Source organism: Aythya ferina, assembly GCF_964211825.1.
Source record: "Aythya ferina genome assembly, chromosome: 14".
Lineage (NCBI taxonomy): Eukaryota > Metazoa > Chordata > Aves > Anseriformes > Anatidae > Aythya > Aythya ferina.
Genome location: NC_140312.1, coordinates 1,434,109 through 1,457,267, shown reverse-complemented (window position 1 = coordinate 1,457,267; position 23,159 = coordinate 1,434,109). Strand labels below are relative to the sequence as shown.

General features: G+C 47.9%; 1 protein-coding gene across 1 annotated transcript; it reads left to right on the top strand.

The window, feature by feature from the left end:
* Positions 1-4,316: 4,316 nt before the first annotated feature.
* Positions 4,317-20,227, top strand: NDFIP1 (Nedd4 family interacting protein 1). Its single transcript, XM_084535809.1, has 8 exons — positions 4,317-4,464; positions 11,491-11,578; positions 12,740-12,870; positions 13,824-13,911; positions 14,096-14,220; positions 16,112-16,178; positions 16,790-16,895; positions 19,241-20,227. The coding sequence occupies exons 1-7, from the start codon at positions 4,426-4,428 to the stop codon at positions 16,891-16,893; spliced, it is 642 nt and encodes a 213-aa protein (XP_084391935.1). The 5' UTR covers positions 4,317-4,425; the 3' UTR covers positions 16,894-16,895; positions 19,241-20,227.
* The last annotated feature ends 2,932 nt before the right edge of the window (positions 20,228-23,159 follow it).

Here is a 23,159-nt window from a genome sequence, read left to right as displayed (position 1 = left end):
CTGTTCTCCGGGCATCGCCCCCACAAAAGGAGGGCAAATACGGAGGTGCAGAGTGCACAGGAATCGACTGCAGGGAAGCCCATTTCCCAAAGCAACAAGCTGCAGGGCAGCATCCGCATGCCCCTCTGTGGTGATTTGCGGGCTGCCAGGTTTGCTGTGCTCAGAGCAGCCACGGACAGCTCAGGCTCCCTGCCACCTACCTGCACAGCCTTCTGTTACTGCACTTTGCACCCCTCAGCTACAGAGAGCTGCTGTGTTTGAGGCTCAGCCTTGCCCTGCCATGCTGCCAACACAGGCCCAGGGTCAGCGCTGGAGTTTGCAAAGGTGTCTGCTTTAAATTCGAGTATGATGGGGCTCTGTGAATTGTGAAAGGTCTTGGCTCTCGTTTTGATCTCCTTTGCAAACGGCTTTGACAGGAGCAGTGCACAAAGACATGAGAGGCAGTTGGCAGCTCCCAGTAAAAGCAAAACATGTTTTGATGAGAGGAAAAAAACTACAACAGCATGAGAGAGCCAGGCACGTGCATCTGCTGCCACAGCTGCCTTGTTCTGCCCACATCCCATGTATCTGCATACTTTCGGCAGCCTTATGTTACTGAGGAATCGCTCCAGGGCTGGGTTATACGTGTGACTGGCATGCAGGATATTTTTAGGTATGATTATTTATGCATGTTACTGTTCCTGCATTCACAGCTAGCTGTTCAAATGTTGAAGAACTTCCTGGTGTCTGAACAAGCTGATTTTCCTTCCTAGCAAAAGCAGCAGATGGAAGGAAGCAAGTACTTCTCCTCTGCAGAAGAAGTTGAAGTTTGACCAGCAGGTTCTAACAAGCACAGCATTTTCTGTTTCTCTGTGTTGAAGTGATTAGAGTCAACAGTGCGTGCAGACCAGAGCTGTTGCTTCCAGGAACTGCCTTTGAGCACTGGGAATTTTTTTTTCCTAAAAAAAAAAGCAACAATTAAAAATTTATCGCCATAAAGGGCCTCTCTCCAAGTCCCGTAATTAAAACATCTTTTAAATACCCACCATCTGTCACCGCTTCCTGCTCCCGCACGTCCCACCTACCTTCTCACCCCTGTTTAGAAGAGAAGGAGAAAACAAGATTCCACGCTGGATGGACCCAGAGGGAGCTGCCCTTTTCAAGACTCAGTCACTGCCTGGCTTCTCCCAGCACATCCCAATCCCAGTGAGGGATTTTGTCAGCCTGGAGTGGAGCCAGCCCGCGAGCAGGCTGTGCAGGAGGGCGCACAGAGCGGTCGCTTCCCATCTTTGCAGATGAGGAGTAACAGAAGCCATCGGTTACTGGTGTTTTCTCCAGAAGGCTGACAAAGTAACACGGCAACAAAGACCACTGGTGAAATCAGAGTGAAACCCTGACGCCTGCCAGGGCTCGGCGAGGTGCTGTGCAGCCGGGTCTCCAAGGGCCCGTCGTGGGGCTTCAGGCCGAGGGCCAAATGTGCTTCTAGAGCCCAACTGAGCTTGTTTGACAGGACGGCATGAAGGTGGATGCATACTGAGGTTTCAGGTGAAAAAGCTGGGGTTTGTGCCTGCTTGCACTGCGGTCATCCCTGATTCTATCTCTCTGAAGAGGCAGTAAAACCAGAAATACCCACCAAAGCCCTGACCTGCTATAGGTACAACAGCTAACATGGTTTTAAAGCAACTCGAGGTGAGAGCTAATGCTGTATTGTGTCAACAGAGCTTTGAACTAGCAAAAAGCTAAAAGAATGTACAAATACAAAATGGTACTGAGTAAAAAATACGAAGAAAATGAAGAGCATTGAGGTATCTCGAAGGGTCTCAAAGTGTGAATTGAATTTCCTACCAATAGATTGCTAGAAGTGTTGACAGCTATACTGAAGGCAGCAGTGTATGAGAGGCCCATCTCCTGCTTTTTGCCCTTCTGTCACATTTTCACAGCTGAAGAAATCTTTCACGCTGTTTTGGGGAGGAACATCTGTTAGACAGCAATTGTTAACCCTCCACAGGCCTCTTCAGCCTAATTGGACAACTCTAGCTCAGGACGTCCTGTGGCGCATTTCAGCCTGCAGTGCGAGCAAGACACAACACGTTGGGTGCTCAGCCTCCAGCCTTCCCCTTCTGCATATGAGGACGGGTACCTCTGGGGGTGTACAGCTCAATTCATTATTTATAGCCGGTGATAAAAGTTTTTCCATGAAAACTGTAAGAGTACAGACAACCAGGGAACACTGCCAACAGCTCCTGGAATGAAGGGACACGACTGGACAGCAGCCAGGCTCACAGCACCGCGTCGCCGTTCGGTGGGCAGCACGGTGAGGTTTCTCTCAATCCCTGCAGTCTCTGGATGAGGCTTGTGATGCAGTTTCCATATTCCTCGAGGCCAGTGTTGTGAATGAGTGGATAATCCAGACTTGAAGTGAACAACACTTCGCTGGCACTTTTTCTTAACCTGCCGGTTGCAGCCTGCTTGCAAATGGTTAAGCTATTAAAGTGGAGAGCTCCAGAAATATGACATGACCCATTAGCTCATGCGAACATTTGTTGTTGCTTTTTTCTTAATTGGGTCATTTATCACTAAAAGATCAGCAGAAAGAGCTAGTTTAAATGTCCTGCTTATTTCTTGCTTAAACATGTTTAGCTTTCAAAGTCCTTCCTTTGAGCATTATTATTTAGCTTTTGGGTTCAATATTTATTACAAAGTGTAGATTAAAAATGCCCCCTTCGTTGTTCAGCCATACGCCATGATTAAAGAACACTTGTAGAGCAGTAGGACTTCAGAAGACTCTCTAACATTTCTAATAATGGCTTTCAAATACTTTCACAGCATGTCCCATACAGAAGTCACTGAAAAGCAAAGACTTCAAGCTTCAGAATGTCTCTTGCGAGAAATGACACTGGAGGAAGATTCAAAAAACGCAGAGGCTTGAAGTGATTTGCCTAAAACCATGTGGGAAATGAAAGCAGAAGCAGTCATGCACTGTAACCACAGCATTATCTTTCTACACAGCTTCTCTACTGAAGAAAATTGAATAAATACACAGAAAGCAGCTGGAAGAAATTGCCATTAGCCCTCCTGCGTTAGTCCTGATCAGTCTAGATAGCCTAATTAGGTGGTGATATGCCTCCAGCTAATGACCGTGGCACCAACTATTTCACCATCACTTCGGGATACTGTCCAGCATCTTTTCTGAGGTTGTGCACAGGTTGTGTCTGATTTTAGTCTCCCAGATGTCCAAGTCAATCAGTGTACAGCTAATTACCAGTGGGGCTGTAGCTATACTTAGGGATATAATCCCACCTCGACGGCAAGTAAATCCGCGCATGTCATCAGGACAGCTGCTTACGGCAAAAGAGACTCAGTGCAAGCTGTGGATCCCGTGGAAGGGTGAAGCCAACAGTACGACAGTGCCTTCAGCTCTCGTCCCAGCTTCCTCAAAGGTGTCTGTGTTGCAAGAAACCTGCGTTCTCTTTGCGTCCCGTTCTCAGGAGCCACTTTTGGAGGTTATTCCTGGCTAAAATCCATTATAATTGCTGCCTGTCCCTTAGTGCGAGGAGGGGGATGTTCATTCACCTCATCAAAACTTTGTTGAGCTACCTGCTCCTGCAAGGACAGAACACAGAACAAAAGTCCAGCCTGGCCCTGGTACCGAATACTGAGCTGTAATGCGCTTCAGGACCGTGTCCTCAGGTTTAAATTCCTTCAACTCTCTGCATTGGCAGCTTGGAATCCCAGCAGGGCTGATTCAGCCCTCCTCATCCTCAAGCAGATAATATTTAAGCCTTATATTTAAGTCTTATCAGCCCTAGGCACTGATGCGGGCAGTTTTGCACAAATCCACCTACAGATGAACCGCACAGACAACGAAGAGGGGTTATACAGGCTGGACAATCCCTCAGCCCGTGTAAAATTCAGTGCAGAAATTTCCGAATAAACAAACTTTGTGTGTGTTTTCCTGTGAGCGTTTCTTCTGGAAGGAGACTTTGTGTCTGTGGCACCATCTGGGCCCTGAGGACCCCTCTGCACCCCCGGGGGGGCAGCCCAGCGGCTCGTGAGGGCAGGGCGCTGAGGGCAGGGGCACCGGGAGGCCGTCAGGGCCGGGACAGGCTCCCCGGGGCACCTTCGGGGCTCATTTTGGGCCGATTCCGCGTGTTTTCCCTCAGCATCTCGGGGGCTGCGAGCAGCGCCGCCCCCGACCCCTGCGAGCCGCGGGCACCCCCCCAACACCCCCAGGCCCTTCCCGAGCCTTTCTCCTCCTCTCCCAGGGCCTCGCAGCCGCGGGCGGAGCGGGCAGGGCCGTGCCGGGGGGGCGGGAGCGGAGCCGCAGCCCCGCAGCCCCGCAGCGCCCCGGCTGCCGCCGCCTCCGCCTCAGCAGCGCCCGTCGGGAGGCGGCCGGGCCCAGCCCCGCTCCCCCCCCGTCCCCCAGCTCCCCGCCCGCCCAGCGCCATGGCGGCCGCCGAGCCCGGCAGCGGCCGCTACCAGCAGGTGAGGGGAGGCGAAGGGGGAGGCAAAGGGGGAGGCAAAGGGGCTCGGGGAGGCCGGTGGGGAGCGGAGGGGAGCCGCGGGTGGCGGTGTGGGGCCGGCCGCGCTCCCTGCACGGAGCCGCAGCGCCTGGCAGCCGGCCTTAATGCCACGGCGGGGAGCTGCGGGGAGCGCTGGGGGCTCTCCAGGCCCCAAATAGGGTTTAAAGAGCTCCCCGGGGTGGGTGCGGGGTTGGGGTGCCTTCCCCGGGAGCAGGAGGGGAGCGGGTGGGGGCCCCGCTGGGTGCCGCGCCCCGCAGCAGGAGCTGAGGCCTCGCTGCTTGAAGCAGGGGCAGAAAATGCTGCACCCCACAGCCCTGCCCCCTGTCCTGTGGGTGTTGGCAGGAGCTGGCGCCGTGTCGCGACTTGCTGCTGGTGTCGCGATAGCTGACGGGGCCCTGAGAGCACCAGGTGCGACCCCCCCTCAGGACAGGGCATTAAGCCCATCCCCGTGCCCCTGGGTTTTACAGGGAGATACACACAAGTTAGGTGAAACTTGCGTGCCCCCGCCCCGCAGCGTGGCTGTCCTTACAGACACATCTTGTTGGTCTCGGCCACATTAGATACAAACAACCAGGTCTCCTTACAAATCGCCTCCCACAATTGGCGTGACCCTGACAAAGCTCTCCATAAACGCCCTTTGCAAAGGGACCCGGCCTCACGTCCTGCCGTCCTGAGCCCGCGGCGATAGGTGACAGAAATGCTGGAGGACTCTGTTGCCTTCTTCTCCAGTGGCTCTCCAGACCTGCCCGATAAGAACTCTGCTGATTGCCTTAAAGAGGAATGTGAAAAGCTGTCCTTTCGCCAGCTCCTGCTCACACATCAGGCAGACACATAACAGACACTGTTATTACTGTAGAGCAGGGCTCTGCGTGGTACAGCAGAGATTAGAAAGGCAGGCTGTGCCCCTGAGGATTTGTGCTGCTAAAGACGAGCTCCTAGGAGAAGGCGGGTGTAATTGAGTGCGGAATGAGAAACCGATGCACAGATGTATTTATTTCTTGGAGCTATTTAGAAGTTGCTTTTTTTCCCCTTGCCCCGTTCCAGAACAGGGAATCCATATTGCTGGAAAGTGTGTTACTGGCTCCTTATGTGTGTCTTGCTCCAAAAATCCCTGCGTGCTGTGAAACCAGAGGTGTGGAGTTGGTATTTAGGTGGAGAGGAGGTGGGAGAATCACTCCCAGCGCTGGATGTGTCAGTTTTTTCATACGCTGAAGTTTATTGTGTGTAAATGTCATTTGTGCCAATGAAGAGAGGCTTGTAACAGGCTAAATGCAGGATCCATCAGACGTAGGTATCGGGTAGACGTTCAGGATGAGCTCCTTTAATCCGTAAGTTACTGGGTGATGAGGCAGTGGAGGAGAACCAAACATTCGAAATCTGGAGAACTTGTATTTTGGGGAGAGATGCAGTGCATTGGGGGTTGGCACAGTTTGGCAGTTCCTCCAGGGCTGACCGTGCTGCGCTGTCGGCGTGTGGCAGAGCTGTGTGGCGTGGGCCCCGTGGGTGCCAGCTGCGTATCCACGTGTGTGCCTGGGAGCAGCTCTGAGGAGCTGTGGGCACTGCTCGAACATGCACTGACCATACCAAGTATTTTCAGAGTTCTCTGTGTGCTTTCAAAACAAACAAAAAAAAAGGCGATAGGATAATCTGAGGACAACAGAAATGAGTAATTGAGCTCCAACCCTGTGTTTCTCCCCCTGCCCTGCTCCTCGGCCCTGCAGACCCGTGCAGGCCGGAGGGCTGTGCATCCCCCAGCACCTCCTGCAGTGCAAACTCACCTGTGGCTGTTCGCTGTGCAGCGTTAAAGGGGTGCTTACGGCACGTGGTTCATTTTCCAAAGCCATTTTTCCCAAACCTCTAGCCCTGGTGCTTTACTCAGGGCTTAGGCAATCTAATAAGAAACAGCCTGTGCTTGTGCCTCTGAACGGTGTGGCACGGATGCAATGTGCTGAGGAAGAGCAGGACAAAGGTAAGACAAAACCCTGGGCTGGGTGCCCGCGGGTTTCGGCTCCTCCGGCAGTGCTGGGCTCTGCCCCCCCGGGGCTCTGCCCCCCAGGGCCGGGGCTGGGAGGTGCTGGGGAGGAAGGAAGGCGGTGGCACGGTGCTGCGGTCACTCCGGGCACTGCTGGCCTGAAGCCTTCTGAGCATATCCCCTTGGTGGTGAGCTCAGCAACAAAACTGTTTTGTTTTTAGGATCGAAAGGAGCCTCCGTTCTGGAAGAAATACTTAGGCTTTTATTAGGTTTATGTGTTAAGTGCTTTTTCCTTGAGGCGTTTGGGACTGTATGTGATGTATATGAGTAATGCAAACCCACCTAGGCCGTGGTGGGTGTGTTAAATAAGAAAGACACATTCCTTTTTTACACGGTTCTTTTTTCCGGTTCCACTCGTTGAAGGCTAAAACGGGTTGTGAATCATTTTGTAATGTGAGGTGGCTATGGAAAACATAAGGAACAAAGATTTTTCCATTTGTTTGGTTTTCTTTCAGCAAAACTGTAGAAGAAATGTATTGCTGAGGGTACGTGAGTGCACGCTAAGTCCACGGAGGGCCGCAGTGCTCGCTGAGTGCCTGGGGAGACTGACGTGAAGTGGGAAGGGAGGTGGCGGGTGGCACCCTGTGCTTACCTCAAGCTTGTATTAATTGTTAGTTGGAGAAGGGGCACAGATCAAAGCTAAAAGCTGAGAACGTGCCGTGTCTCTGAATGCCAGCAGATAGCACGAATGCTGTCAGTGCCCATCGCTTCCTTGGTGAGGTGTTTGTCCTTTGCCAAAGATGCGCTTCCCAAAGGTACTCGCAAGTAGCTGGTAAGAACAGTAAGGAAATTTCCAGGGGTGGTGGTGCTGGTTTCTTCTGTGCGTGCAGATGGGCAGAACTGGAGCTGCCCCTTGGCACAGAGGCAGCGGAGGCTCACCAAAAAGTGAGGTGAAAAGGTGATTGCAGAACTGACATACAATCGCTCCCTAAAGCTCAAAGGGCTTGGGAGACATTAGCAGTACCACCACACAGCTTGTCTAACAGCAGAAGGTTTGCCTTGCAGGCAAACTTCCGAGTTTTAAATGTTATTTCAGGCGTCAGGGTTGTGTTGGGCTCTCAGCTGGGCCGCTTTGGTGACTATTCCCTCGTCCCTGCAATTCCTCGGGGCTCGGCACCCCGTCTGGGAGGCAGATGCAGGAGCAGTCCCGCGGGCCTCCAGGTTGCCCAGTGACTCCCAGCAGACGTGCTGCCTCCTGCACGGGGGTGGCAGCGCCTTCTGGAAGTGGCCGTGCTGACAGCAAGTTCCAAAAGTACCTCTGTGTGTGAATGCCCAGCGTTTGGCCCTGGGTGTAAGGAGAAAACAGCGTTATTAAAATACATGTTTTGATTCTGCCTCTTCTTGTGAAATACCCAAATTCGATAGATGGTGGAACAGGAGGATTTTTGAAATTGAAGGTGCTTAATATTCTTTAAAACTACTTTGAAGTGCATGAAACATCCAGCATTCATTCTTCCTGTGATGTATGCGTGTCCTGAAAAACGTACGCGTGATCCTAAATATTACAGCGAGGCCTTCTGCTTCGTTAAGTGTGTGAAATTTAATTACTGCTCTCAGAGGTGGAAACCTCCTTCTTCTGTACAAAACCTCGGACACGGGAGGAGGAGGAGGAGGAGGAGGAAGGCCCTTCCTGCCTGCCTGTTCCCCCAGGGGTTGGCGAGGAGCAGCCGGGCGGCTGGGTGCTGTCAGGGCGATGCAGTTAAATGAACTGAAAGCTTTGGGGAGAAAACAGTTATTTGCTCATCAAGGAGAAGGCTGCCGAGGGCTGGTGCACGTGGGCTGCCTTGTCTGATACTGCTCATTATCCCCGCTGATTAGGAAGTTAGAGGAGCCTGAAACAGCGCTGGGCAAAGTCGGGGTTTCAGATCAGTGCAAGGTAAGGCAATGGGAAGAACTGTTCCCTCTTTTGGACGGGGCAGAAAGTTTCTTTGTCTCCAGGAGGCCAGGAATGCAAAAGGAGAAGGGTGCGGGGTGTTGGGAGGGACAGGGGCCGTGCTGGGAGCAGGCTGGGCACTTGCTAGTTTGGTGATGACATCTTTTTTGCATTACCATTCTGCCTATGGGTTTGCAGAGGTTATGATTCCGTTGTTCTGAGAAAAAATCAATCCTGCCACCTTTTTAAAAACGATCGATCCTCTCTCTGTTAGTAACCTACAGAGCTGCCTGGGAAGCCTCGCAGAAACCATAGTAACAACAGGACGAGGGCTGGTCGGGGCCGTCTGCGTTCGAGGAGCCCTCCGTGGGGTTTCTGAGCAGCTCTGCCTCGTGTGCCAGCACATGAAACGAGCTGAAATGCAGAAAATGTTGGCGGTGTGCTGCCGGGCAGGTCCCTTACTGGCGAGGCACTGCTAGGACAGGGCTGGCAGGGATCCTGAGTTCCTGCGAAGAGCTGCGTGTAGCCTGGGGACTCGGGGTGAGGGGAAGCTGAAAACAACCCTGCAAAGCTGTGCCAGCAGCCCGTGGGCTAAGTGCAGAGTATTTCGAAGAAGGAACAAATGTATTTATTGGAAAGGCCTTAAAAATTGGGTGGAAATATTTGGAAATGTTGTATGAGATTTGGACGTGGGTGCGGTGGGCACGGCTGCGGGAGGTGACGCGGGGAGGCAGCGGCTGCTCACAGCCAGCCTCTGGTGGCTGCTGCCTGCTGGAAAATGCACGGCCCTGGGCCCTGCCCTGGTCTGCCAGGCAACTTTCTGTCATTTCAGTAATCAGGTGAAAAAACAATCTCAGAGTCTTGTTTTGATAACTGGACACGATGCTATAAATACCGCCTGTTTTTGGTGCAGCGAATACAGGAGTTGTGCTTTAAAAGCTGAAATCTGCCGGTGAATCAAAGAGAGAATACCTGCCAGCCTCAGCCTGCCTTAACCAGATCCCCCGAGCTCCGAGGCCTTTTGGCAGCAGCCCGCAGGGGTCTCGGCGGCGCACCCAGCTGGGGGCTCCAGCGGTGCCTGCGCCAGGTTCGTGCCCCGCCGGGCTGGGGAACGCAGGGCGAGCGCTGCCGGAGCGGTGCTGGGCATGTGAGAGAGCTGATGAATCATCCTTCCTGTCACATGAAGCCGTGCTGCGTTGCTAATAAGCACTTAGTTGAATTTTAGATGCCTGGAATCATGAAAAAGGCTGGCAGGCAGTTGTGTGCCTTGTCCATTAAAAGGAGGATCTGCTTTCTCTAACCGCCTACCTTGCAGAGCCTGGGGCTCAGTTTTAAAAAGTAGCTGCGTTTGTTGTGTCGTTCCGTGAATTGGTGTGGTTTGGAGCGAGCAGGAGGCTCGTCTTGCTGTCTTCTGCATGATGCAATTGCAAGGAGAATACAGTAAGGACCCTAAATGTAAGAATTCATGCTGAACCAGGTGCCCGTGTCCTCTCCTGTTTCACTTCCTGCAGTGCTCACACATCTAGCTCTTCCCTTCCCCGTCCCTGGGGTTGTACCTTAGGTCGGGTGTTTTCTTCCTCTCCTACTCGTGAGCCTCAGGCTGTGATTCCCTCCAGGAGGGCAGGGAGCACAGGGCGTCCTGTGGGCAGTGCCCGTAGTGTGCCAGAGCCTCCCTCCTTCGTTAATGGGCTGCCTCTGGGATAGGCGGCAGGAAAACGTGCTCAGAAGTATTGAATTTTCGTGGACAGAGCGAGAATGAGCATGGCAGAGCATTTCCTGAGAATTCCTAGGCTGAGGGAGGATGAATCCCCTGCTTGGACCTCTCAGCCTCCGGCGGGGCTGTTCCTTTGCTTGCCCTTTCCCCTCTTGGCTGGTCCCTGGCTCTGCGGGCAGCACTGCCCGTGCCATCACTGGCTAACCCAAGTTATTTAAACATTACCAGGTTCCACTCCCTCAGCAGCAGGTGTGTTTGAAGCCTTCCTGCCCTCCTTGGCGCAGGGAGCAGCGACCCACAGAGACGTGGGGCGGGGGCAGCCTCCTGGGGGAGGCGAAGGGCGAGCGGGGCCCCAAAACTGAAAAAGCTTTGGCTTTGACTTCGGCTGCGGACGTGGATGTAGTGTGATCCTTTGATCTCAGGTATCAAAAGGAAAAAAAAAAAAACCACGATGCTGTGCAGTGATGTATAAAACAAGACCTTCATTTACAAGTCTGAGCTGATTTTTTCCCCCTGATACGCCATACAAGCAAAATAAGAGCCTCCAGCCCTCCCGAGCTCTGAAGGCTTGGGAAGGACTTCAGTGCCAGCTTAGGAAGAAGCCAAAAGCGTCTCTCCAAAGAAAAGAAAGCAAACGTCCCAGATGGCTGCAAGTGCATTAGCATGCAGGAGGAGGAGTGGAGGGAGATGTTAGGGCAGAAGCCTGTAAGCTCTGTTCTGGTGCCTTCTGCTTTGAGCCCATCTGGGTTGCTGTTGGCAGTGTCTGCGATCCCAGCCCCAGCCCCGCACCTTCTCCTCGCGAGCGACGCTGCACGGCTGGTGAGCTGCACGGCTATTTATACACAGCCTGTGGGAAGCACGCTGCACAAAATAAACCATCTTCACTCACACGGTGTGAAAGGCTGAGGGGAAATGGCAAGAATCAGCCTTCCACGTGCCATTACATAGCCACTAAAAAGGCCAAAAACCTTCCCCAGCAAAGCCCCGGGCAGCACTGGAGACTGCTGTTGGGTGTCTCCTGCTGTGTCCTCAACCCGAACAGATGTGATTGCAGCTCCTGAGCTGGAGAATCTTGGGAAGTGCCAGGGAAATGGAAAGGTACCAGGAAGGTCTGTGCTGTGCTGTGCTGTGCTGTCCAGCAGCAAAGCCCAGGTGTGTGAGGACACGACTTGAAAGCACATTAATGCTGAGAGGCCACGCTGCTCATCTCGAGCGGGAGTGCTTTGGAGGGAAGCCAGCCGCTCTCGAATGCCCCGTGCCATAGAGCAGGCTTGTTCCAGAAGAGGCTGCTTGTGCCATTAAAACTAGAGGGATGCTTCCACACACCGGGGGGCACGCAGTTAACTTCTCTTGTGTGTGGTCTCTTCAGCTGCAGAATGAAGAGGAGCCAGGCGAGACTGCACCGGTGGTAAATGATGCCCCTCCGCCTTACAGCAGCATTTCTGCGGAGAGCACAGGTAAACGTGCAAAAGGAAACAGCTGGCTTTGCTCTGGTGTTCTTTCCTACCTCCTTCATCGTTCTCCGTATTTGCCAGGCGGCATTGCAGCATCCTCACGGAGGAGGCAGCAAGGGATCAGAATCGATCCAGAGGCACTGTTGTTACTTGTGGTTTAGGAGATGCATTTTGGCTGCGGTCATCTGAAGTCTTCCATCAAGTGGAGGAGTTCAAGTTACATTCCGCAGCGTTCTTAGCAGATTGAAGACAGTGAAAAAGCAAAGTGCTGTGAGCGTTTGTGGTTCTCCTCTCATTTGGCATTTGAATGATACTGTGCCCCTTCCGAAAATGACTTGCTGCTTAAAAGGGATTAAAGAATTCATGATTTCTGCAATTTTCAATAACTAAGGGCTTGGTCATGAGGGTTATACTTCTGATTCATCGTGCTGTCATATAACTCACTACTAGCTTGGAACAAAACAGCTTTTTTGTGTGCTGGTTGTGTGTCAGAGTGTTTTGGCGTAGGTAAACCTCACCGTTTTTTCTCACAGTCAACTTTGAAAGATTTGTGAATCAAAGGCAGCATACCGTCAGTCTCTCAGACAGCCAGCTGGCTTGGGACAGAAGCTGGAATATTGTGCTTCTCCAGCGAGCTGAGCATCCTGCCTCAGCACACAGCTGTAACTGGCCCCTTTAGTGCCCATTCCTCAGGGTGTCTGAGGCTGTGGGTCAGAAGTGCTCTTTGATTTTTTCCAATCCCTTCCCCCCCCATCAGAAAACAATTTGGAATCCTTTTCTGCAAAAACTAGTCACCAGTGGCCTGAGGCTTGGAGTGATTCTTCTTTGACTGACTCCAACCATTTGGGATTCAAAAATGTGACTACTTTTGTGTTATTGAAGGAAAGGCACAGCATGTGTTATTGTTTTAAAAATAAGTAGAGCCAGGCATGCTAAATAGTGCTCTGCATATTACTTGGTATTAGATAGAGTGCTCTCAGTGCTCTCTTGTTTTTTGCTTCTTGTTCTGGGATAGCAAGAGGCTAGGGTGATGGGTAGGAGACAGGAGGCCTTACCAGCATCGGGCATTGGGGTCTTTTGAAGTCTTCTGAAATATTTCTCCTTCCCAGCATGGTGTTATTAAGGAGCAGACAAGTTACCTTCTGTATAACTTTCTCATTGCAGCTTATTTTGACTACAAGGATGAGTCAGGATTTCCTAAGCCTCCATCTTACAACGTGGCCACAACACTGCCTAGTTATGATGAGGCAGAGAGAACCAAGGCTGAAGCCACAATTCCGTTGGTTCCTGGAAGAGTGAGTACACTTGGCTGGCTGTATGTCCCTCACACTGCTTGTGTACAATTTCTGGTTTAAGTCCTGCTTATCGAGTGTCCTGACTTTTCTTACTTAGCTTTTTAGGGCAGTGATATTATACGCTCCCAAGAGTTCTGAGGGGTGAGTGTTTATTGTTGGTGGTGCTTTTTTTTTAAAAAAAAATTCCTCTAGGCAGCAATGATGATGTAAGACATCTCAGTAATGCCACTATTTACTATCCAGATTAGTTTGGCAGGCTGACAGAGGCAGTATACCATAGCTTTGTGCACTGTCAGTGTTGTTTTGTTTTTTTTTCTTTGTTTTGTTTTAAGATTTAGGATTAAATTTTCAGCAGTCTAATGTACCTACTCTTGATACTCCTGCTGCTTACTTCGTTGACTTTCCCAGGAGTCAGTCTAGTTGATAAAAAGATGATAAAACCATTCCCTCTGTTGCAGTATTTATTTATTTTTTTTAGTTTTTAAACATCTTTTTTTTTCAACACTGCATCTTGTTCAGTCTGTTCCCCCACCCCTGATAGCATTAAATTTCCACTACTCCTTCTTTATAGAAGCCAAATTCCTGGCTGAGGTGAAAAGTTTAATTTTTCTGTTTGAGCAGGGGCATTCTTTATAGTGAGAATAACAACACTCACAGTCTCGACTGTCTTCAAATAAATAAATAAATAAAAATAATGCCAATGACTTAATATATGATGCCTGCATCCCATCCTTGGGATTTTTTCCTGCTTGCATTTGTAGCCTTTTGATGTTTAGTCATGTATTTCCCTAAGGGGACTTTCCTTAAACATCAACTAAGCATTTTGTATCCTTCCAACGTGCATTGCTTTTGGAGGGCTGTGCAGTTTGCTATCTGGAAGAAGCAGGTGAGGGGTTGCTGTAGGGATTGAACTGACTGAAACCCACCCATTCTTTTCTCCTTTTGATTTGCAGGAGGATGACTTTGTGACACGGGATGACTTTGACGACACTGACCAGCTGAGGATAGGGAATGATGGCATTTTCATGCTAACTTTCTTCAGTAAGTACATGGTGAAACTTTATTTTTTTCCCAGACTGTTTCAGAACCCAAAATAGTTATTTTCACACTTAGGTTTATGTAGCACTGCGAAAAACCTGTGTGTGCCAATTTTAAGGGTTTGATTTTTTTTTTTCCTTGGTATATAAAGAGGGCTTGATCATCTGCTTTTCTCTTGCTTTCTCAGTGGCATTCCTCTTCAACTGGATTGGATTTTTCCTGTCTTTCTGTCTGACTACTTCAGCTGCAGGAAGATACGGGGCCATTTCTGGGTTTGGTCTGTCTCTTATCAAGTGGATCCTTATTGTCAGGGTAAGTTGCGTAGTGCAGAAACATGTACTGGTACTCTTTTTTTTTTTTTTTTCCTCCACTTTTCTCCCCCCAGCTCATTTTTGTCACTTATACTGAATTTATTTGTAGTAAATTTAGCTTTTTATGCTGAAATGGATTTTGATCCCCTCACTTGACGAGGACAGAGCTTTTTTGTCATTCTGTCCTATTTATGTAGTTATATGCTGGGACTGTTGTTTTAATAAAGGAGAATAAAGATTGCACACCCAGGGATGTCTCTCTCTGGCAGAGCCACTGTATCGGATCAAAACGTGGTTGTGTGTTGAGCAGTAACAATGATCTGATCTTCATAAAACATTTATCCAGGTGAAGCCAGCCCTACAGTCAGCATAGCGATGTTCCTCTCCAGGATGAAGTTCTTTAGGTGCTGCTTTGAAAAATCGATATTCTCTAAAATGTGGGTCTGGTGTGAGCATGACCAGTGAGAAGAGGGAAACAGGGACTTGAGAATTAGGCAGTGTGAGGTTTGTTTTGTTTTTTTTTGCTGAAGGAAGAGGCAGTGACCACGTAGTCACATGGGTGAGAGAAGCTCGCTGGTGCCCTCTGGTGAGTTGTGCATGCGACACAAGCAGCAGGTGATCAGAAATGTGCTTTTCTATTTTAATTTATTTTCCATAGTAACAGCGTGCATATCTAGGTTGCTAAAAGATCTTCTCTGCTCCCCTCCACTGGATCACGCAGAGAAAGGCAGGATGTGACTGATCAGCGCTGGTTTGTATTTTAGGAGTCCAGATCCAAAGAAAGGGTCCTGCTGGGCATAGACCTCTGCCTACAGAAGCAAGAAAGGCTGGTGTAGTATTTTTAAAACTTAGAGGCGGGGAGAAAGTGAAACACTTCTAGGGGAAAAAAAGACAAAAATGATATATACATGTACTGATGCTGTAAGAAATGAGAAAACATAGTCAAAATACTCTTTTGGAGGGGTTGTGAGAAAAAATAAGAAAAGATTTATTCAGAGCCATGGAAAGATGGTGGCTGTGAAAATGGCATACGGATGTCCCCGGCTGTCCCCAGCTGACATTTTTAATTTCAAGCAAAAAAACCTCAGCTGTGCCTGAGTAGAAATAGACAGCATTAGTGTTAGCATGGTCACTTCATACCTAGTATTTTTAGGCTAGGAATTGGATTTGTAAATACAATATATCTTCTTTTTTTTTTTTCTGTAGAAACTTAAGATTTTGGGGGACATCCTTGTAACAGTGCTGTTAAAAACTATTTGCTGGATTAAGAGGTATGACAGAGACCAGTGTCTTTAACTGCAGATTTGATTTAAACTTTGGTATCAAGCTTGCCATTTGTTAGGTTTTTAAATTAGAATAGAAAGAAAGCGAAATCATTGCATTTACCATTGACGTAGTGAACTTAAGTGCTCTACTAGTGTTGGTGCCTTTCATTCAACAGGCAGCAATTCTCCCAAAAGAAATTACTGTCAAAGGGTTCCACAGGTATGGGATTTCTTTTTGACTGTGCTTTTGTTAGCTATGCTGTCCAACCTAACAGTGTAATTACATGATGCACTGCTGCAAACCTGGTCTCTCCCCTTTCAGAAACTACGAACATGGCTTATCAGCATCAAAGATGTGGGGGTGAATAGGAATATTTACTCACTCGTGTATTTCTGCTCCACTGATTGGAAGAGTTTATGGCTGAGTATTGGATCTGTTCCATTCCCCTTGGTTACAGTTGGTCAGAAGTGTAGAAAAAAGTTTGTGGAGGTAGTTCATTCCCTCCAGTCTGTGTAGTTAATAAGATGCAGGGTTCTATAAACTCTCTTGTGTGCAGAGGGCTTGAGAATAGATTTGGGTTCAGACACTAGCATGTGCTTTAACTTGTAATTTATTTTTTTTTTCAGTTCTCCACCTATTTTCCCGGTTACTTTGATGGTCAGTATTGGCTCTGGTGGGTGTTCCTTGTACTAGGTAAGTGTTTTGTTCTGGGGGAAAGAGGAAATGTTTGCTTAGAACTCTGTAAAGTGTAGTAGGGGCTTTTGTAAGCACAGCTTTACTGGCAGCTGAAATATGTACATGTAGATATAAAACTGGAATGTAAGCCTCAAACTCTTCCTGAGTGCTTTTTGTGTTTTGAAGACACACATAAGCCACAGCCTTCTGTCGTCATTCTTGGTATCAGTGTCACTTTTATCATCCAGAAGGGAAAAAGAAGAGAACAATACTTGTCTTCAGAGTTACTGATGTTGTCTGTTCTTGTATTTTAAATGGAAGAGTCAGTTGTGGTCTTGTGGACTGTCTTTTTTATTTTTTTTTTTAATTTTCCCCCTCCTTTGGAAGTGACTAGGTCTCATTTGGAGTCGATAGTTTTGTGAATGGCTAAGGAAAGTTTGTTTTTGAGATCGGATGAAATTGAAAGATCACGTGTCATTGATACAAGAAAAGTTCCTGTATTTAATCAGCAATTACGGATCCCAGCAACTTAGGTCCCTCTGTGCTAGTAACAGTGAGTTGAACTGCTCCTTCTCTAATTGCAGAAGCAAAATCTGCCCTAACCAGACAAATGTGTTTCTCTCATCTAGGTTTTCTGCTGTTTCTCAGAGGATTTATTAATTATGCAAAGGTTAGAAAGATGCCAGATACTTTTTCCACTCTCCCCAGAACCAGAGTCCTCTTTATTTACTAGAGGTAAGCTTTCTGCTTTTGTGAATTTCTTCTGTTTTGTTTTAAGTTTTATTTAGTAACGAGGCTTTTATTTACGACAGTATTTGTAGAACACAAAACAGCAGCAAACAATTGTTTCTTGGTGTCACATACACAGCTCCTGTTTCTACAGATGGGCAGAGTCCAGACTGACTTGGTGGGGAGCAGAGGAATACTTGACATTTCTATCTGAGTTTTCCCTTTGAAGAATTTTAAATTCATTAGATTCCATGACTTGAGTTGTACAAACAGAATCTCTGCCCCTTGGTGTTGCACTGTGTTTGACAGGTGTGTCTTTCAGCATAAATAATATGCCTGAAACATGTGGTATGTCCTAAACATGAATAGAGGTCACAAAATCTGTTTGGAAGGCTGTGCCAGTGTATCTGGCTTATGTCCCAGAAAGAACAATTTGTCTGAATTTAGTGTGCTCTTTGAATTTTTTGCCAAGTTCCTGAAGAAACTCAGCTCTTGCACACGATTTCTCATTGCAGACCTCTCCTGCATACTTGAACATACTGTTTTACCTGAACATTTTGAAAAAGCCTTAATGCCTAGAAGTTTTTTTCTTTAAGGCTGATCCTTAACATTGCTACCTTCCTAATGGGACTTTAAAGGAGGAGAATTAAGTAGTTGAATCCTTCTAGCATAATTTCCTGCTTACAGCAGATAATGGCCTTGCATTAACTGTCCCTCCCCGAGGGGAAGGAAATCCTGTAATAGTTTGCTTCCCAGATGGCGAGTGCAACATGATGCTCCCTTTAGAAAATTCATAATAACACTAGATTTCCCCAAGACAGGGCTCAAGCAGTTGCAGCTGGGACAGTGGTATAAAGAAACCAAACAAACCCCGGCTTTAAATTGAGGTCATTAAATTGTTCAGAATTTAAAACCAAAGCTTAATTTTCCAAATGCATTTTCCTTTTATTAGAAACTGTGAGTTGCTTAAGATTCTGCTTCATTTCTGTTTTGCAGTGGGAACATGCTACACAAAATGAGAATTGTGCAGTGTTTTCCAGCTCAGGTTGTCCAGTGGTGATAGCATGTAAAAGTAGTTCTTCAGTCAGTTTATTGAAGTGTTTCTATTCCATTTAATGCCGTTACTGGTTTATGGTGGACTTTTCTGTTGACCTCCTCCAGGATTTGTAATATCCTCTGAAATTCCTGCTGAGTCACCAGGAGGATTACTTCCCTCAGGTGTATAGTCACGTAGTGAGAGCGTTCAAGCATCAACTGTGTCATCTGTAGTTTGTTTTCACTAAACTTTTTTTTTTTTAATTTTGCTTCTTTACTGAAACTTAGTTTTTCATTTATTGTTGGAACTGTGTGGTTTCTTGTTGCACAGGCCTTTCCTGTATTGGTATTTGAAATTGTAATTCTAGAGACCTTGCTTAACTCCTTGCTTGTAAGGATGGAGGTGTAGTATTATTTTTTAAATCTTTATTTTTTAAATTTTTGTACACTTGCGAGCTTTCAAAAAGCACTCTTTTAGATGCCTTGATATAAATGTCCAGAATCACTTCTAAAATCTACAACTTTGACATTTTCATTGGAAATAAATCTTTAATCCTGAATTCTGAGAAGGGAAACCACAAAAGACTTGGATTTTCACTATATATATATATATTTTTTTTAAGATTTCTTCTGCAGGACATAATGAAAGGGCACAGTGAATGATCATTATTGTTCTAGAGGGGCTAATTTTTAGCATATAAGAAGGGAAAGAGGAGAGGAATAATTTGTGCAAATAAAAAAAAAATAACTGGTGAAAATGAGTCTTATTGAAAGTTTGTTGTTTACTGTTTGATGTGTGTACGAGTAACAGACATCATTCCTGACAGCATCCCAGCAGAATCCCCCAGCTGTGTGCTGAGTGCAGGTGTTTTATGTTGGATCTCAGGTTTGGATGGTTCTTCCCAGCATGACTGGAACAGGCAATTTGTGAGAGCCGGTGCCTCTCATACTGAGACGTTTGATATAAAGATACAGAAGTCATAATCGTGTGTGTGGATGAAGCAAATAAGACAGAGTTCAATTTTGTTCTCCTAGTGCAAATGCAGTGTAACTTCATAAATGGATGTGTTTTTATGCCTGAGTTTCTAAGAGCGTTGCCTGTTTCGGTGTCTGTTTTTAACTCTTCAGGAATTTTAACTCTTTAGAAGTGGAACATATGCACAGAAACACCGCACATTTCATTAGAGTAATGTCATTGTGTACTGACATACTTCATAAGCCTTTAGACATCCTGCACTCTTTGTGAACTACATCCTTCTGTTATCCAAAATAGCAATCTAACTATAGTTTCAATATTCAATATCCTTCTCCGACAGATGTTTTCTGGCAAATGTCTTCCTGCGTTAGCGAATTCTCCCTCAAGAAGTAATAGGACACCTGCAGGAAGTGAATCAAGACTCTGAAACAGAAGAGAAAATAATCACCTGCTTTAAAATAAATAAATAAAAGTACTGTTGAAAAAAGGAGAAGCATTTCTTTCTATTTGTTTCTAGATGTAAAATTTTAATAATTAATGCAGAATTCTGTAATCATTAAATCATTAGTGGCTAATGTTTGCAAAAGCTCTTGCAATCGAGTCTGTGACGTGCTAATAAAGCCTGATGTAGTATCTGTAGTAATTTGGGTAGCATGAGCTATGCCCCGCAGCCAGCAGGGGACAGGCTTGCTTTATTTCCTTCCGCATCCTGGGAGCAGGTTTGGACTCTGGTCGTTAGTGTACGGCGTGCATAATGCTGGCTGCCCCGAAGGGATGAGCTCAAAAGTGTAAGTGAAGGCATTGCTATGGTTACATACCTTGCTGCTGCTTAGTTCTCCACCACCTGTGCTATCTGTGTCTGAAAGGAAAAATTGGTCTGTACATCTGTACGGTACGGATCCTCAAGGTGGAATTGGGAGAGAGTAGTATTTTGAAGGTGGCACAGGTATTAATTTTTTAATAGTCTATATTCTCAATGTTGTAGTATACTTTTCTTTCGTACTACCTACTTTTTGGACTATATAGAGATTTTCACAGTACACCTTGGTAGTGTAAAGATAAAAGGTCACATTGCAACTTTGTATAAAAATTATCTTGCAAAACAAAGGGCCTTTTTTTTTCTTTGGCTTGGGACTTTTGAGACAATTCCTAACATACCTGTAATTCTTGCTTTTATAATTTGTGTTAGCAGAGACGATGATGCATTATAAATGTAGATTTAATGTCCACTTTTGTGCTTTCTGCCAAGTGGTAATTCACTTTGGAGTTTTACTATGTTAAAACTGTAAATATAGCAGAACATTAATAAATGTCACTTACGTAGCAATTTTTGCTGTAGATCAGTGTTTAATTGAGTTTCTATGCTTTATTGCACCTGGTTAATGATTACAAATGCAGATTTTCTGCAGGAATTTCATCACTTCTGCACAGAAGGTGTGACACAATCGGACTGCTTTCTCCTCCTCAAGGTATCCTCCTTCCTTTCTGTAGCCAGGTCTTCAAATCCTGAGAACAGTTTTCAATTTCGCCCTGTTTCCCTGGCAGTTGAGGAAACAGCAATTCCATAAATTTTTGGGGGCGTGTTGGGCTTTTCTCGGTCTCACATACATAAGCTATCTGCTTCGTGAAATGGTTTATTCATAGTTTTGATTCACGGCCGAACTTCACAAATGCACAGTCTCGATAAACAAGCGGTCGGGCGGACAGAGACAGATGGGGGTTACACGGTGACTTCCTTTTTAAACAAGAATAAGCGTACACAGAATTATTAAGTTTATCCTGCGAGGCAAAATCTGAAGCATTAGGGAACTCTGAATCATATTTGCCCAAACTTGGTAGATCGGCCTTGTGTTTACTCTCTTGGCATTTGGGCCTTATTTGGTCTTGTATATTCAGAGAACCAGAATATTTGGCATGCCTGTTCCTCTCCGTTTGGTGGCCTGGAGCTGCAGACACCTAGAGCTCAGCTGGCCTGCAGGCAGCGGCTCTGGCCATCCTCAAGGAGCACGGGCAGGGAGGGATGCCCTGCCGAAAGGGGGTGGGTGACGGGGTTTGAAGAAACCCACGCTTGTATTCAGCACGGGTTAACACTGACTCCAAGCTCAAATAATTACTTTGGGTCTCTGACAGCTCAGCCACTTTACACCGCAGAAGTGGTGGGGCCGTGGTGATCTCTGGTGACCGAATACCTTTGGCCTGCCTCCTGTCAGCCAGCTTGTTTTCTCTTTCCAGCATCGTAAACCTCTGAGCAGGTTCAGACAGGATCCGGATTCCATCTCCCAGAAACGGATTTTGCCTTTTCCCTGTGAAACCAGCAAATATTTTCCTCCCCGGGGCGGGGGGGGGGGGGGGGGGGGCAGCAGGGCTGGCTCAGTGCTCGGGATGGGGGATGCTTGCAGCTGAGCTTTCACTAGCAAAGAGCCGGTACTATTCCTATAATGGTCACCTCTGCACCACGACTTCTCCCTCGTTTGTGTAGGTATGGTTCGTTTTACTAATCAATGAAAGCTCCTGGAACTTTTCTAATATTGCTACTTAGAAAGGGTTTGGTTTATAAGTAATGATTCATTAGCGGATGTTAGAGCATCTTAGAGCGATGTCTGGGGCCTTGGTGCTGTCTGCAGGAAGTGGAACTTAGCTGGGCTGTGTGTTTTAGGGCATTTTGTGACTTTTGTCCTGCTCCTTAAACCCTTCTGATGGCACCTGCCCCTTCCAGCTGCTGCTGGGGTCTGCCCCGCAGCCTGCACAGCCCCGGTACCTGACGCCTGCTCGGAGCCGTTCCCTTGTGTCCTCCAGGAGTGATCCTGGGGCAGTTTTGGGGCAGTTTGGGAAGGCAGAAACGAGCAGAGCCTCCCTGCAGGAGGGCCTGGTGCTAGGGGGGCGGCGGAGCTGCCATGGGGCCTCCTGCCTGCGGCACCGGGTCTGCATGGGGCCTTGGGATTTTATGCTGTGGGTGCAAGGCAGGAAAGCTCAGCTGTGCTGCAGGCAGATCCCTCTTCTTGCCCAAATCCCAGAATCGTTTGGACACTTGATTTTTTTTTCCAGTCAGTTGGAAGTTGCTCTAAGATTGCTCTTCCAGGCGTTTTCGGAAGCACGTCTCGAGGCCGTACTTGCAGTTCCCATGCGAGAAGGAAAAGCGAGGCGAGGGGGGAAGGATCAGCTGCAGGGGGAACGCCGCGTGCTGGAGGAAATCGAATCTGCCACGGGAGCGCGGGGCCGCCGCGGAGGAAACGTGTGAAATCTGCCCATTGTCCGCCTCTTCCGCCGCGCTGGTGGGAGCCCGGCCTGCAGTGAAAAGATGGGCGCTAATTGTCCGTGGCATCCATGGGAAAGCGGGGATTAGGCCGAGGAATAAAACCTCTACAGGGGAGACCTCCCACTTACTTAGAGACTTGTTTTCCCTCCGCTCTTGCTCTGGCTGATACACGCTTTTGTTCCCAAGAAGTTGATAAATATTGCTGGGTTTGGTAGTGGTTTCTGTAAGCTTTTTTTTTTTTTTGCCTCACTGCAGAGGTCCTTTCTCACAAGAAAAACGCTGCGATGGGTTTATTGTTTTGTGTTGCGGCCGCACAAAGCCAATGACCGGTTAATTTTTCGTGGCTTCTTCAGTGGAAATGAGTCACGGGCTGCACTGCCCCAGCCCAGGGCCGCGCACACTCCTCTGCCTGTGGTGCCCGGGGGAATCGGCCGGAGCTGAGGGTGGTGGGAAGCACCCCAAAGGGCCCGAGGCACGCTGCTGTCTCATCCTCTGGGGCTTCAGGTCATTTCTGGGGTGTCTGGGACTTGCTTCCCTCCCTTACAGGCCGAAGGAAGTGTTCCCAGTACCCACCGCTGTGTTCATTGTGACACGTTTAAAGCATGGCTGTAGGTTTAACTGGGCCGGCAGGGCCCACCGGGCTGCTCCTGCTACCGCCAGGCCCGCTCCCTGCCCCAGCCAGCAAGGCCACATCAATTCAGGGTTTGTTTCTCAGCAGCGGATCGATGATAACATATCAATCTGCCTTTGAGGTATCTCCCTTGTCAAAACAATTGTATTGGGAATCATTCTCCTCATGTGTATTGCTGCAGAAATGCTAAGCTGAGTTACCCTGGCCAGGAACAACGAGGGCTTTCTCTTTCTTCTGCAAGTAGTTCTAAGCTGGTTTCTGTGTAAAATAAGAGAATGTCATTTTTTGGATGATTTCTTGTGTGTAAATAAAGAGCTTTTCATCAAGGCAGGTGGGTTTGCTGTACGGCAATGGGCTCCTCAGAGCAGGAGG

Excerpts from the sequence above, each read along its gene's own strand:
- NDFIP1 (XM_084535809.1), top strand. The coding sequence starts at position 4,426 with ATGGCGGCCGCCGAGCCCGGCAGCGGCCGCTACCAGCAG. Across the intron at positions 4,465-11,490 it reads GCAGCGGCCGCTACCAGCAG|CTGCAGAATGAAGAGGAGCC; the intron begins GTGAGGGGAGGC and ends TGGTCTCTTCAG. Across the intron at positions 14,221-16,111 it reads AGTGGATCCTTATTGTCAGG|TTCTCCACCTATTTTCCCGG; the intron begins GTAAGTTGCGTA and ends TTTTTTTTTCAG.